The sequence below is a fragment of the Oxyura jamaicensis genome, chromosome 15 (assembly GCF_011077185.1).
Source record: "Oxyura jamaicensis isolate SHBP4307 breed ruddy duck chromosome 15, BPBGC_Ojam_1.0, whole genome shotgun sequence".
Taxonomy (NCBI): Eukaryota; Metazoa; Chordata; class Aves; order Anseriformes; family Anatidae; genus Oxyura; species Oxyura jamaicensis.
In genome coordinates, this window is record NC_048907.1 from 4,267,550 (window position 1) to 4,281,555 (window position 14,006).

General features: G+C 53.1%; 2 protein-coding genes across 6 annotated transcripts in view; both read left to right on the top strand.

The window, feature by feature from the left end:
• Window positions 1–9,431, top strand: part of AIFM3 (apoptosis inducing factor mitochondria associated 3) — a 40,473-nt gene extending 31,042 nt beyond the window's left edge. The window contains exons 14-21 of the mRNA XM_035340895.1: window positions 82–145; window positions 746–822; window positions 1,155–1,272; window positions 1,785–1,883; window positions 2,754–2,829; window positions 7,212–7,316; window positions 7,910–7,930; window positions 8,393–9,431. Coding sequence (XP_035196786.1) covers window positions 82–145; window positions 746–822; window positions 1,155–1,272; window positions 1,785–1,883; window positions 2,754–2,829; window positions 7,212–7,316; window positions 7,910–7,930; window positions 8,393–8,432 — 600 coding nt within the window. The 3' untranslated portion in view covers window positions 8,433–9,431. The remainder of the gene's footprint in view (window positions 1–81; window positions 146–745; window positions 823–1,154; window positions 1,273–1,784; window positions 1,884–2,753; window positions 2,830–7,211; window positions 7,317–7,909; window positions 7,931–8,392) is intronic.
• Window positions 9,432–10,821: 1,390 nt separating this feature from the next.
• LOC118174731 (transmembrane protein 17B-like) lies at window positions 10,822–13,378 on the top strand. 5 transcript variants are annotated; one of them, XM_035340317.1, is made up of 5 exons: window positions 10,822–11,284; window positions 11,331–12,133; window positions 12,404–12,507; window positions 12,815–12,928; window positions 13,052–13,378. In XM_035340317.1, exons 2-5 carry the CDS (start codon window positions 12,016–12,018, stop codon window positions 13,343–13,345), a joined length of 630 nt encoding a protein of 209 aa, XP_035196208.1. In that variant the 5' UTR covers window positions 10,822–11,284; window positions 11,331–12,015; the 3' UTR covers window positions 13,346–13,378. The 5 variants fall into 5 exon arrangements, 4 of the variants coding, with proteins under 4 accessions (XP_035196208.1, XP_035196206.1, XP_035196207.1 ...); XM_035340315.1 differs by having other exon boundaries at window positions 11,331–12,507; XM_035340316.1 differs by having other exon boundaries at window positions 12,815–13,378.
• Window positions 13,379–14,006: the final 628 nt, after the last annotated feature.

Below are 14,006 nucleotides of genomic sequence, written 5' to 3' on the forward strand. Positions count from 1 at the left end.
TTTTTTTTTTTTTTTTTTTTTTTTTTTTTTTTTTTTTTTTGTCTCTAAAATAACTGTAATTTCCCCCTCTCTCCTGTAAAGTTGAAGGAGGTGGTGCTGAAGAGTGGGAAGGTCCTACGTGCAGACGTTTGTGTCGTTGGTATAGGTAAGGGGCTGCTGCTGTGTTGCTGAGTGCTGGTCCCATCAGGCCAGCAGTCCTTTGCTTCGACAGTGCTGGTGCTGGAGGAGACGGGACAGTCATCTTCCTCCTGGCCAGGTGGCTGAAGGGTGCAGGCAGAGGTGTACCAGCTTCCACCCTATGCTTGTATCTGTAACAAAGCTGAAAAAGTCTTTTCTAGGTCCTAACGCCCATAAAACGAAGTTGAAAACATTTGTGTTATATTAAGTTTCATTTTGTTTTATGTTTTTTTTTTTTCAGAAAAAAAAAAAATCAATTTAATTCTCTCAATTTTTTATTTTCTTACAGCCCAAACTTTTTTCCATCTGGTGTATTTATTTATTTATTTATTTGTATTATTTTATTTTGTTGCTGCTGCTGCCATAGAAGACAGTATTTTTCTCCTTGACACTTGGGGAGAAAAAAGCCCCTAAATAATGGTAACTTTTCTAAACTTTGCAAACTGGAAGAATCACAAGATTCCAGTTTCATTCTCCTGTTGTTTCATTGACTGCTTCATAACAGTCAACAATCCACAACAGATTTATAAGGGCTAGAGAAAAAACAGCCTTTTGCTTTCCCCCACAGGTGCCGTGCCAGCAACGGGATTTCTCAAGCAGAGTGGCATCAACATCGACTCCAAAGGCTTCATTGTGGTCAACAAGGTGAGCCTGGTGTTGCAGCCCCCACAGCTGCAGCTGTCTTGGTCACACTGGCTCCTCCAAGCCGGACTTGCCTTGGCCTCTGAACCACCAGCGCGGTGACAGTCTGTCCCTAGATGCTGAGATGTGAGGACTGCCAAACGCTTGGGCCAGCACACCCTCCTTGAAGCGATGGGTTTGCAAAGCCCCAGCTCTTTTGGCCCTGGATGCTGTGGGTGTCCACACACACACACCTCCTGCCCCTGGGGACCTTGGTGGGTCTCAGGCAGTTCCCTGTTGGCTGCTCCTGTAGGGTGCAAACCCCGCCAACATGCAATTCTGCTTCCTCCCTTCAGATGATGCAGACTAACATCCCCGGAGTGTTTGCAGCTGGTGACACTGTGATGTTCCCACTGGCCTTGAGGAACAATAAGAAAGTGAACGTTCCTCACTGGCAGATGGCCCATATGCATGGTAGGTGCTTTTCAGTACCTTTGCAGCAGCAAAAATTGCTTGAGGAGAAGAGCCGTTTCCAGATACCCAGGAAATTTCTAACACTTTAAGAAGAGAATGGGAACTGAGAACATGGAAACTGTGTAGTTGCATTCAACATTTGGAAATGTGCATTTTATCCTGTCCATTACCTATTCATTTGTCAGCCTTCTTGACATACACATGCTGACAATCACACATTACACTCATTTCTCCTAGGTTGAGGTGTCCCTAGGAGATCAGTCCCTGCAGGATCCTGATCTTCTCCTTGCCCTGGGGAGGGTCAGAAGCATTTCATGCTGCACCCATCAGCTCATAGGGTGAGAGGCTGCAGGCACACGTCCCCAGATGGGCTGCCCGGGGCTGGGTCCTACAGCTCCCAGAGCAAGTGGCCAGCCCAGGACCTCGAGCTGCCCCATGTGCTGTGACCTGAGGGCCCGATGCTTGCTCAGACTCAGAGCTCCATTGTTTATTCTGCTGTTTCTGCCTTCCAGGCCGTATAGCAGCACTGAACATGCTGGCCCATGGCACGGAGATCAGCACCATCCCCTACCTCTGGACTGCTATGTTTGGGAAGAGCATTCGATATGCAGGTGAGGGGGTCCCCAGGGCTGCCATAGAGATTGTGCTGGTGGAGGTGCCCTGGGATACAGAAGTCACAGCCACCTTCTCTTTTGTGTCCCCTCTGGGCCAGCCTCTGTCTCAGGTCTGCTTTCCTTCCTGGCACATGATAGTTTTTGTATCTCCTCTGAAACTCTTCTGCCTACAGGCACAGGATACCTCGCAGGGCCTTTTCTTCCAGCTGCCTCATCTGGCCCAGGGTGGCTGTGGAGGGACATCTCTTGTTTTGCAATGCCAGAAGGGCTTTTGTGGCTGCTTCGGATTGCCCAGCATGAACAAGGAGTCTCTGTGAACGTGCACCTCTTTGAGCAAGCCTGGGTGCTTCTTTGTACCTGTGTCTTCCAATGCCCATCTCTTAGTGACTACCAGATGACTCCCCCTTCTCTAGCTCTGGATTATAATACTCTTTCTTAGGGCCAGGGCTGAATCCACAGGAAAGAAGTGAGGTCCAACCTCTTATTCCATGGGCAAACTAAGCAAATAAAAAGTAGAGCAAAACATTTGCTCTGGAAATTGTTTTCTCAGCAACTGTCCTGTGATCATGTGGGTTCATCCCTTTCCTTCTCCCACACACTGAAGTCTAGGCTGGTACAGGTGTCGTCCCCAAGTCGTTTCACACAAGACTGCACTGGGAGGTGCAGGAAGGCATAGGGGAGGGAGGTGTCACCTCGCGGTGCCACGCAGGGGAGGAGGTACAGAAGCAGGGTGACGCTGAGCCTCCCCACCAGTGTCAGGGTGAGGCTGGGGGGCCAGCGGGGAGCGTGACCAGGGCCATCCACCTGTCTGTGGGACGGCAGGGCAGGGACTCACCTGCTCCAACCCATGATTTCTTTGTCTTTCAGGCCATGGGGAAGGATTTGATGATGTTGTGATTCAAGGGGACTTAGACGAACTGAAGTTTGTTGCATTTTATACCAAGTAAGTGTTTCTCTTCTCTGTGTCCCTACACGGACATTTGTCTCAGTTTGTTCTGGTAGGCTGGAAAATATTTTTGCCGGAGATTCTTTCAGTCAGTTTTGTTTCTGTCTGGACACTGATGTTGCAGGACGTTAATAAAACTGCACATACAGATGCATTACTGCCAGGCACTAGAGGAATGATGTGCTGAGTGTAAAGCAAGTTAAGCAGTTCCTTGGACCTAGTATCTCTGCCAGATTTGTTCGCCTATCATCTGAGAGCAAATAATGGCTTCTGTTAATTTGTTCCTTACTATTTCCTTCAAAGATTTCCTTCCCATGTTGACAATGTGTTAGTATTTGTGACCAAGGCTGGACCGGTCAGGCATCGCTTTTTCTGTTTCTGGTTTGACAAATTAAGCTTTGAAAACTCCCCTGTCTATTAACAAGCTGTGAAAGTTAGCAAGAGTTCAGGAGCTTTTACTACACCTGGACTGAAAAGCAGCTGTCCCCAAGGCTGGGAGACTGTTTGGGAATACTTTTCATGAGATCTGTTGACAGCTAGGATGTCAATAGCCATTGCCCTGGCTATTTAGACAGCTGGCTGTTTAGACTGTGTGTTGTAAATTTATTCCCAGAATATTTGCTGCTGTTTGTTCTTTTGTTGCCTTTATCCCATTTTAATCCGAAGTCAGTGGCCAAAGAGCTTCCTCATGCCTGCAGAAGGGGATTTCTTCAAGTGATTTGAAGAGCCTCAAGAGCAAGGGCTGCCAAGTGCAGCTGTAAGGCCAGCAGGCACTCGTGCTCATGCGGGGATTGGCAGGGAGCTCTTGGCAGGATCCAGCTCCTGCTCTGCAGAGATCACCTCACTGGGCTGGCCACTCTTGTCCCCCTGTTGCTGCCTCCCCATTGTGTCCCTGTCTCCGAGGGTGACCTCTTGTCCCCATGGCTTCAGGAGGGAGCCCAGCAGCTCATCTCCTCTCAGCTGTACCCATCGAGCTCAGAGCTGTGTCACCCGCTGCCGCCAGCCAGCCATGCCCCCAGTGCTCTGCTCTGGCTGTGTCCCTTGGCTGGAGCTGCTCCTGTTGTTTAAAATACACGGTTTGCACAGTGAGCATGAGACAGGGGAAGATTAAAACCCATTTCAACAGTTTTGCTGCAGTGGTTTTGCAGAGTTAATGTGCTTTTGCCACAACTTGGATACCTGCAGCCATTGTGTTGTCCCTCTGTGCTGTCCCTTCATGTTGGCCCATCACTGGTCCCATGGAATCACTGGCAGTCATCTGCTTGCAGAAAATGCAGTGCTATCAGGTTGGGCACCTGAGAGCTGCAGTGGCATGTGTTTCTTTCCAGCATACAATCTTTGAACTATCATCCTGTTCCTCCTTCCCATATCAGAGCACAGCAGATTTAGCTATTTATCCCAACCCTAATTAGAAAGGAAATGCCAGACCACTTTAATAAAACATCTGTAGAGCCCTTTCAAGAGGAAGGCTCTGAGCAAGGTGACTAATCCCCTGCGTGGTGCACGGCCTCACACTGGGTCCAGCACTGACATGGGGTGGGTGCTGAGAGCTGCCTTCTTCTGCCAGCCAGGAGGGGCCCCAGGAGATGGCTTTGGTGTGGTAGGACGGCATCCCGTGCAGAGAGCCAGAGGTACTGCAGCTGGTGGGGCTCGGGCTGGTTCCTCTCTCATTGCCCAGCTGTGAGAGTCAACTGGGAGCATTTCCTCCTTTTCTTCTTGTTTGGTGATAGTCCTGCTACTGGTACTAATGCTTTTGGATTGAGGACACTGTCCCAAACAGGTCATCTCCTCTTGCTTTCCACGTCCACCTGATGGTTTGGACTTCTGGTGTGCACTGGTTCGGTTCCTGCATGAAACACTGGTGATGCCCATTCCTGGAGCCTGCTCTCAGCATCAGCTTTCATAATAAAAACATTTTATTTTCCAGAGTTTGAAGAATAAAACTGTTTACCCACATTCAGAGCTGAGGGTGAGCTGCTGAGAGGTCAGCATGAGGCCGTGTGCGGGGATGTGCATGGGATGGAGTGCCTTGCAGTTGTCCTCATGGGACACTGTGTTCACCACAGCACCTCTTCCAGAACAGACTGATGTCATCCTAGTCCCTAAGACCTTGGAGATCATGGGAGATTCTCTGGGTAGCTGTGGTTGTCTTCCTCATGGTGCACCATTTCCACTGCATTGAACCCTGCAGAGGAAGGGAAGGCCATTCACCCTTCCTCGGTCTTTAGGCCAAGACTTCTGATTATTCACAGTCCCAGTTTCAGAAAGGGCACCCTTGTTGCCTCAAAAGACCACCTGAAAAAAAGGGCCTCCTCCTGGCCTTCCCTGTCTGTCAGACAAAATGTTTACAAGCCACTACTGATGTGGGATTCTCCACTTCACCATTGCCCTACAAATTGTTTGGGCTGCATTCACATCCCAGCTGGCAGAATTTTGTCTTTTTGCTCTCCATTGCTTACCTTGGTTATTCCTTCCCTCAGAATAGCACATCTTTCCCTCTCCATCCACTTTCTGTTTCTCATTTGGGAGCAGAAATCCAGCAGAGTTATGTCCTTAGGGAAGGTTGCCCAGTCCTGGGGAGAGTGGAGGACCTCATTCATGTTACACAAGATGTAAGGCCAACCAGATGAGGAGATCCAGGCTCAGAAGTTGGAGAGCTCTTCTACATCACAGCAACAGGCCTCAAAAGTAACAGCCCAGCAGGCAACTCTGCTGAACACGCACATGCTTTGTGATCTTCTTGGGTGGTTAGTTATCCTTACTGCCTGCCATGAGTGCTTGTTTTCCAGTGTGAATGTATGTCTCATCAGTGTCCATCCATTACTGCTCATTCTTACCTTGTCTGCTGGATGGAAGAGCCACTTGCTATCAGAAGTGCCCCTCTGCTGTACGTGCACATCTCTGCAGTGAGCTGAGTAGCCTCAGGGTGGGATTTCCAATGGCACTCAAGCCTTTCTAGAGCTCTGGTCAATGCAGCAGCTCTCACATACTGTTTTGTGCTGGCTCCACAGGACTCCTCTGCATTTGGGCAGGAACTGCAGGTCTAGCCTCTGAAGGAGCCTGCCTGAGGTCGGTCCGTCTCTGGGTCTGGCCAGTTTGGAAGAGCTCAGTATCTCTGGAGAAGATTTGAGGCTTATAATCTGCTCTACATTCCTGTGCTTGCCTGTGGGAGAGGGAAGCCTGTGATGTTGCTGCCCCATGGCTCTGTGGGACAGCTAAGAGAGAGGACTTCAGCTGTCATGGCTCCATGAAGATGAAGTTTTCTCTGAAGCATGGCTTCTGCTCTCCTCCTCTCAGGCCAGGCATGTGTTTCTTCCCCATGCTGGTCTTTGTTGGTCATGGAGCTCTTTGGTGGCAGATTGAATAGCAGATCTTGATTTGTTGGGTGCTTCCACTCTTCAACTTATTCAACAACATCACCAGTATTTAATATCTTATGCACCTTCTCTAATCATTGAATTGTTTGTTTATTTGGTTACCTATTTATGAGTCATCCCCTGAGCCAGACTTATATGCTCAGATTTATGCTCAGGCTGAATTTTGCAGACCTCAAAGCAGAGGTGCCCTTCTCATTTGTCCTGTGCCTTCTCATCTTTATCCAAATCTTCTCCAGCATTTTTACATCTTCCTTCCTTCGGCTTCATTCAGTTCACATTCAGCCTTTGATCGTGTGTTGTGCCACCAGCAATGGGATCCTGACCATCAGGTTAATCAGACTGGGATGTGCTGCTGGATGTGGAGTTGGCCACCCAGTTGTCCTGGTGCTTCATTAGGTGTCTGGTGAGGAGCCCTGCTCTGCTCAGAACCTAAGCCTCTCTGTGATTGTTGCTGCCTGTGGAGCAAGCTCAGAGGTGGGTGCTCTTGTCCCAAGGAAGTGATGTGGAGCAGCACAACCAAGTGTGCCACTGGGAAGTCCCTGCTAACATCCCCTCTGCGCCCTCAGCACAGGACAGCAAAGCTGTATGGTTGACAGTGACCACTGGGCATCCTTGCAGCGTTTTGTCCATCAACAGATCCACCTTTTCTGGTGTTTCTCCCAGGTGCCAGGGTGCCCAGAGCTGTCTCCATCCCACCTCCCTTAGGTGTCGGGGATCCCACTCCTGGGCAGTGGGACGGAGACAGCTCTTGGCACCCTGGTGCTGCTCACCAGGCCAGCACATGAGACCAGTGGGGCCAGCCTTGAGCACCTTCTCCAAGTCCTCTCCTGTTCTTGTCCCACATCACAGTCCCTGCAGTGCTCACACCTTGGGACATGTCCTGGCCCTGGAGCAGAGGGTGTTTTTCTTTGCTTCCCGCTTCTCTCCAGTATATTGCTTTGTGGGTGATGGAGATGTGGCCACCCTGGGCTGTTCTAACTGCTCTGCTCTGCCTGGCCCTAGGAGTGATGAGGTGGTGGCTGTGGCCAGCATGAACTACGATCCTATCGTCTCCAAGGTGGCTGAAGTCCTGGCTGCCGGCAGGACCATCCGAAAGCGTGATGTGGAGTAAGTAGGTGCACTGCAGGAACCAGTGGTGCTGGGGCTGAGCTTACCCTCATGGTGCAAGGCAAGGCTGAGCATCCCCAGCCAGGACACCACTAGCACCAGACAGATCTTTGTCATCCTGTACACTGCTCACATCTCCCTGCTTGCCCCACTCATTCCTTCACCCCATGTGCTGCCTCCCGGCCTCCTCCATCCTGCACACAGGGGATTTGTCTTGAACACCAGGATCGGGATCCATACCCTCGCAGAGACTTGATGGGATTGTTCCCCCCTGGGCCAGAGACGAAAGGCTGGCCTGAGAGGCTGGCATGCCTGGCACTTGTTGCCACCAGGGCAGCACTGCCTGATGCCAAGGGCACCCCTGTGCACTTGGGAGCACCTGTGAATCAGGCAGTGGTTGCTGACCACCAAGTTTGGAACTGGGAGGGACTGGGAAGGAGGCCACTTCTTGTGGGTGGCCAGGCAGGTGGGGAGAGCTGCTGGCCCCTGTGTTGGGGCGAGCCGTGGCGACTCGGTGAGCACAGAACAAGTAGAACCACCTAATCCCAGATGTTTTTTCTCTCTCTGTCTCCTACTGCATTCGCACCTTTTAGGCTGTTTGTCCGTCATGGCAAGTACGTTCAGTTTTGGGTCTTAAGTCCACATGGGAGTGTAGGGCTCACAGAAGGGTCACTCAGCCCCCTGCTTGGGCCACATCTCCAATTCCTGCATGGAGATGGTGATTATGACCATGTGCTTGTTTTGCAACCCAGACTGGCCTCTCTGTGGGCAATGATGATGTGTTGGGTGGTGGAGCTGGCAGGAGCCACGCTGGGAGAACCCCATCCCAGGCAGGGCATGGCTGCTATATGCCCTTTGCAGAGCCCTGGTGCCTAAACCCGCCAGGATGGCATGCCTGCCATTTGGTTGAATTCTCCCAATCCCTGAGGATGTCTTACCCGGACTGGGTGCAGCATAGTGCTGTGGCAGAGCAGCACCTGACCTATGTGGCCAGCAACTTGGGAAGCATGCTGAACAGCTTCACTTATGCGTGCCAGGAAAAATCTCACAGTGCTGCTTGTTTTTGTCTCTGCTAGAACTGGCGATATGTCCTGGCTAACAGGGAAAGGCTCCTAATGCCAGACGTGGCGGCGTCCTCCTGATGCTGCGCTCACCTCAAGAAGAGAGCTGCAGCTCCGTGGAGCAATTCAAATACTGCACCTGAATCATTTTCCTTTGAGACTTGGAGGAACCTGGCCTCTTTCACCAAGCAGTCACCTTCCCAGGTAGCTCCTGTGTGTGCGAACTGCCAGTTCCGGGCCTGAGGGTCTGCAGCTGAAATTCACACTGGAAAGTCAGGAAACGGATCCTGGGGATAGCAGGCTTGGCACCAGCAGCCAGCGTGGGCACCACATGGCTGGCAAGGAGCTGCTGTGAACTGCAGACACTGGTGTCAGGGGAGCCAGTGGGAGCTGCATCTACGCTCGTCAAGAAGCACAATGAGAGCCCCCGAGCACGTCTGTTGTCCCTGTTAATAGCATGAGTGCCTTTCATTGCTCTCTGTGGCCAATACATGCCCTCCAGCACATTTCCCCTTCCCAAATCCTCTTTCCTCCTAGCTCAGCGCATCCCTGTGGAGCCCAGTATCCGCACCCTCTCTGCACACTGCATGGCTGCAGCATTCACCTGTGGCTCTCCCCAGCCTCTCCCCAGCCCTCAGGAGCACCCTGGGTGGCCAGGGAGATTTAGCATGCGGATGGCCTCAGGTTTGCCTAGCGTTCTTCAAGCCCGTGTTTGTGTTCTGATCGTCCTCCGCTCTTTGTCACATGGTGACCAAGCTACCTTTCTCATCTCAGCTCTCCACATCAGTGCTCTGCAGCTGTGTTTTACTCCTCTTGCTGGCAGAAGGGCCTCGTCCCTAGCTCAGGAGTGGGCCTGGCCAGTCCAGAGCCCCAGGTCTGTCAGCCGAGCAGAGCTGGGGGGATTCCCCACAGAGCTGGGAGATTCCCCACAGAGAGCTTCCAGTGCTCAGTCCTGGGGGAGCTTTGTTCTCCATCTGTCACTGTTTTACTCTGATCCCAAAGCCAGATAATTTATATTTTTAATTTGATTCACCCCTTATGAATGAAACCAGTGCTGTTCCTGTGATCTGGATCTTTTCTGATTCCTTCCAGCTCCTTGGGTACAGCTCAGCAGGTCAGCCAGGTGGTCCTGGGATCTTCTCTGTGAAGGGTTCCTATATGTGTCCCATGTCTAGCTCATCTTTATTTCCAGACTTTCTGATCTTTGCTTGGACAGCAGTGTCACCAGTCATCTGTCACATCTCTGGTCAGTGTCTTCTGCTTCGCTGCCAGGCTTTTCCCAGGCAGAGTGACCAGTGGTGACCATAGGCAGGGACGTGCGTGCGGGGCCCAGCTGCAGCTCCGGATCCCCACACCCTGTGAACAGATGTGGTTTTGCACCATGCATCTTGCTGCTGGGGCAGTCAGACTGCTGGGCAGCTCCTCCCGTACAGGCTGCTCCCTGTTCTGCCTGGCTGGGGTGTCTGGAGACACCTGAGGCAGCGGGATCATCCCTGAGCTCCATCCCACTGGTGCACCCAGATGATGGAGGTGCACACCCCAGCTAGCACAGTGCATGTTTTTTTTAGGCCCAGGGAAAGTCTGCAGGTGACATTTGAATAATCCCTGTTCTGACATGTCAGCAAGAGCCGCTGTTTGTCATCACACTGCTTAAATCCTTCCAAGGCCCTCTTCCTTTTCTTCTGCTGCACAGCAGCGCTGGGATGCTATTTTGATTTTATCCCTTTACTCCCTATTGCTCTGCTCCTTCTTTCTTCAGTGTGTGTCCTGGCAGCAGCCCCAGCACAGCCTGCTCCATCTGCTCTTTCTGCTTTTCAGAAGTGGCACGCTCCCCCCGGACTGTGGGCTGGTGCCCCTCTTCTTTGTTGGAGATGAACCCAGCTACGTGGTGGTGGCCAAAAGCCTCCAGATGAGCCCAGATGAGCCTTCCAAGTGCCACTTATGAGATGTGCAGTGTTACAGGTTGTGGCTAGCACCCTCCCCAAGACAGTGGAGTGTGTGTCCTCACCAGTAACATCTCCAGATGTCCTGTCCAGATATGGCCAAATAGACCAGAAGGACCTTGTGGGTATTTCTTCTCATCCATCATCCTCCCTTAGTTCACCATCCTTATCTAGCAACAGACCAACACTTAACAGCATGATGTATTTTTTCCATACCTGGTCTGATTGCCTGTGAAATCCATTAAGTGTAGGATTTTTTATTTTTTTATTTTTTATTGTTTTATTTTTTTTTTTCCCAATGGTACTGTAAGAACATGCAAGGAGCTGTCCTGAGTGGGATCGTGGGAGCCGTGCTTGGGTGTTACCACAGAGTGGTTTGAGTTGGAAGGGACTTTAAAGATTATCTAGTCAGCACTAGCTCATCACAGGTGCCCAGGAAGAACCTGAGGAAGGATATGTGCAGCACCCTGCACTGTGCTCACTGTGCAGGACCTGCCTGGCGAGGACCTTGCACCTCTGAGCCCTTGATCAGCATGACTGAGAGGGAGTCATGCACTGGTCTAATCATGCTTTGCTCACCTCTTTCTTCTTGGCAGCCTGTGACAATGAGCTCCACAGCTTCATTTTGGTTTTAGCAAACAGAAGAATCTTCTTTTTAACTGGTTTCTCATGTTCCTTGCCAGTGCCTGTCCCTTAACAACCGCTTTTACAATAGTCTCAATATTTGCAAGAGCTTGGATGGGCACTGTTGGCGTCAGCAGCGGCTCTGTCTGAGGCACCTTCTGGGACAGGTTGAAGGCTGAAGATCATGAGAAGAGCCGCTGCCTGTTGGGTAGGCCCAACCAGGAAGGCCCCAGCGCACCATCCCTTTCCTCTGCCATCCAGCTTTGGCTCAGCCTCCCCCTGGCACACACCAGCTCCAACACGCCGCCCTTACCAGGAGCCCTGAGCCACAGCAGTGTCGGTGAGGATCCCTGCGGGGAGCGGCGGTGCTGAGTGGAGCAGTGCAGAGACCTGCAAGAGCCCCACCGTGACAGGGACAGCCCATCCCAGCGAAGGGTAAAATGCTCTGTGGGTCTGGGAGCTTCGAGACTCGATTTTATCAACTTCATCTTGACCACCACAGAGCCGGTGATCCACTGGAAACATGGGCGCTGGCAAGGAGCACCCCCGGCTGTGATAGCCCTTCTGCCAGGGTCTGCAGGGAAGGGGTTTGTGGTAGGGGGCACATCCTCATCTTTCACAGGCATCCTCGTCTGTCAGGGAATTTTAAGCAATAATGATGCTGATACAATGCAGCTGGGAGAGGGTGCCAAAGAGCAGAGCACTGTGTGGGGTGCATGGGGAGGTTACGTCCCTGCCATGGTGGTGGAGGGGTCGGCACCGCCTGCTGCTGCCCCCACAAGCCACTGTGTAAGGGAGATGCTCTGTATCCTTGGGCTCCTGTGTGGGTGACCGGGAGCTCTCACCATGGCAATAAATGCCCTTCCCCAGCCAGTGACGTGTTTCCTTGTGAAGATGCAGAAGGGGCACATCCCTCCTCCTTGCTGCAGCCAAGGAGCCCTTCTTCCTCCTGGCTCAGATGCCTTGTCCCGTGGGAGCCAATGGCCGGGTGGCCCCACGCATTAGCCTGACTTGTCATCTCATTATCCACCCTCCTGCTAATCCTGGCTGAGCGGGGCTCAGCTGCTGGCCATGGCTGCACAAACACCGCTGCCCCTCAACCTCCGGCGGGGCTTGACGGCATTCAGCAGCTCCCTTTTCATCAATAACAAGACATGGGACAGTGGCGCTGCCCACATCTACCGCCCAGGTACGCCCGGGGGGGCTCAGCAGAGCGGGGATGGAGGCTTTTGCTGCTGCTTCAGCACTGCAGGCACTCAGCTTGACAATGCTGCTGGCAGCAAAGGGTCCCAGTGCCCAACCAGCAACGAGTTGGAGCAAACTCAGGGCATTTGCTGCAAGCAGTGGCTTTTGCCCCCATGCTGCGAGGCAGGGGCTCCCCACAGGAAGCAAGGCTGGGGGTGGTGGTGGTGCTGGGGGCCTTGCCCAGCCCTGCCCAGCCCTGCCTTGCCCTACCTAGCCCACGAGGTGCTGGCCAGCCTCCCCCTCCAGATGATGCTCTACTTCAACGCCTGCTACTTCCCCTTCTGGTGCCTGGGCGAGGGGATGATGCTGCAGCTGAAGGTACTGTGCGGTGGGCAGGTGGGGGGGAAGCTCACAGGCCAGGTTTAATGTGCAGGAGACACGGTTAATGGAGGTGGGATGCTGGTCATCACACACGGGTCCCCACACATGGCTAAAAATGCCATCCCACATCTTCCAAGAACATGGAAATCATGAGAGCAACCACTTAACTTTCCAGGCAGGGGAAGTTAAACCAGGAGGGTTTAGCAGGCAAGGCTGGGCACCAGCATGGTTGGGGCTGGCAGAGCATGGGGTGTGAGGCATCGGGCACAGAGCTGCCTGGGACGAGGCTGGGCCCCTCTTGCAGTACAGCCTGCTGCCTCGCTACTACCAGCTCCTCCTGCTCGCTGCCTTCCTCATCCTCACGCTGACTGAAGGTGCCCGGCTCTACCTGGGCTACATCGGGAACCTGCAGGAGAAGGTAAGGTTGCCAAGTCCTATGAGGTCCTGGAAAGGTAATCCTGGGGCAGTGTTCCCCCCAGAGGGGGGGACCCACCCCATCAAGGGCATCCACATTCCCCCTCAGCAGCCTCTGCCCAAACAGGTGCCTGAGCTTGCTGGGTTCCTCCTTCTATCCTTCCTGATCCAGCTCCCCCTCCTGCTGTTCCTGCTAACGGATGACCACATCATCCGGCTGCCGCTGGAGATGGCTGTGCACAGCCTTTTCCTGGCCTTCCTCATCTCTGAGGTCGTGGCTGCCTTCCTGGCGCTGAGGGTGATGACCACACAGCTCGCGGCACAGTTCTACCTGCAGCAGTTCACGAGCGGCGGACGGGGCAGGAGCCTGACCAAGGGTGATGATATGGGACCTGTCCCACCCTGGAGTCAGTTCCTCTGAGGGCAAGGAGCATTAAACAGCACTCATCCCCCCCCCCGCTGCGCCGCTGTGTACTTTCTGAGCCAGACAGCTCTGGGGCTTGCGGGGTTCCCTGAGCACCCCACAGGCATGGGCATTGATTGACCCAGCCTGTCCCTGCCCCAAGCACTCAGCGTCCCTTTGCTGAGCTGGGGACACGTGTGGCCATGGGGCAGACTGGGTGCTTGGTACAGGGGTGGTGAAGCAGGGAAGACACAAATGGTGCCAGTTAGGAGTAGGGACCTCAGAGCCTCTGAGATGCTCAGGCTCTCCCAAGGGCTGGGCTTGTCCTTACCAAGCAGTGACCCTCGTGGGCGGTGGGAACCAGCACGGTGCTAGAGCCCCTGCAAGTGCCAGCACAGTGCTGCTGCCACAAGCTCAGCTCTCAAACCCTCTGAGCACAGACAAATGCAGGCCCAGCCCGCGCTGCTCCAGAGCAGCTGGTGTGAAGCCATCCCAGCTGGAAGCCATGGAGGGCCACAGGTGGTGTGCTATGAGGTTACAGGTATTTCTGCCCAGCCGAAACCACACTGAAGCTGTGCACACACATCAGGGAAAGCACAGAGGGGAGTTAGCAGAGGCAGAGCCCAGGAGCCTCATTGAGGGGTCAGTATGGCCACCGCCCATTTGGGCAAGTGGCAGG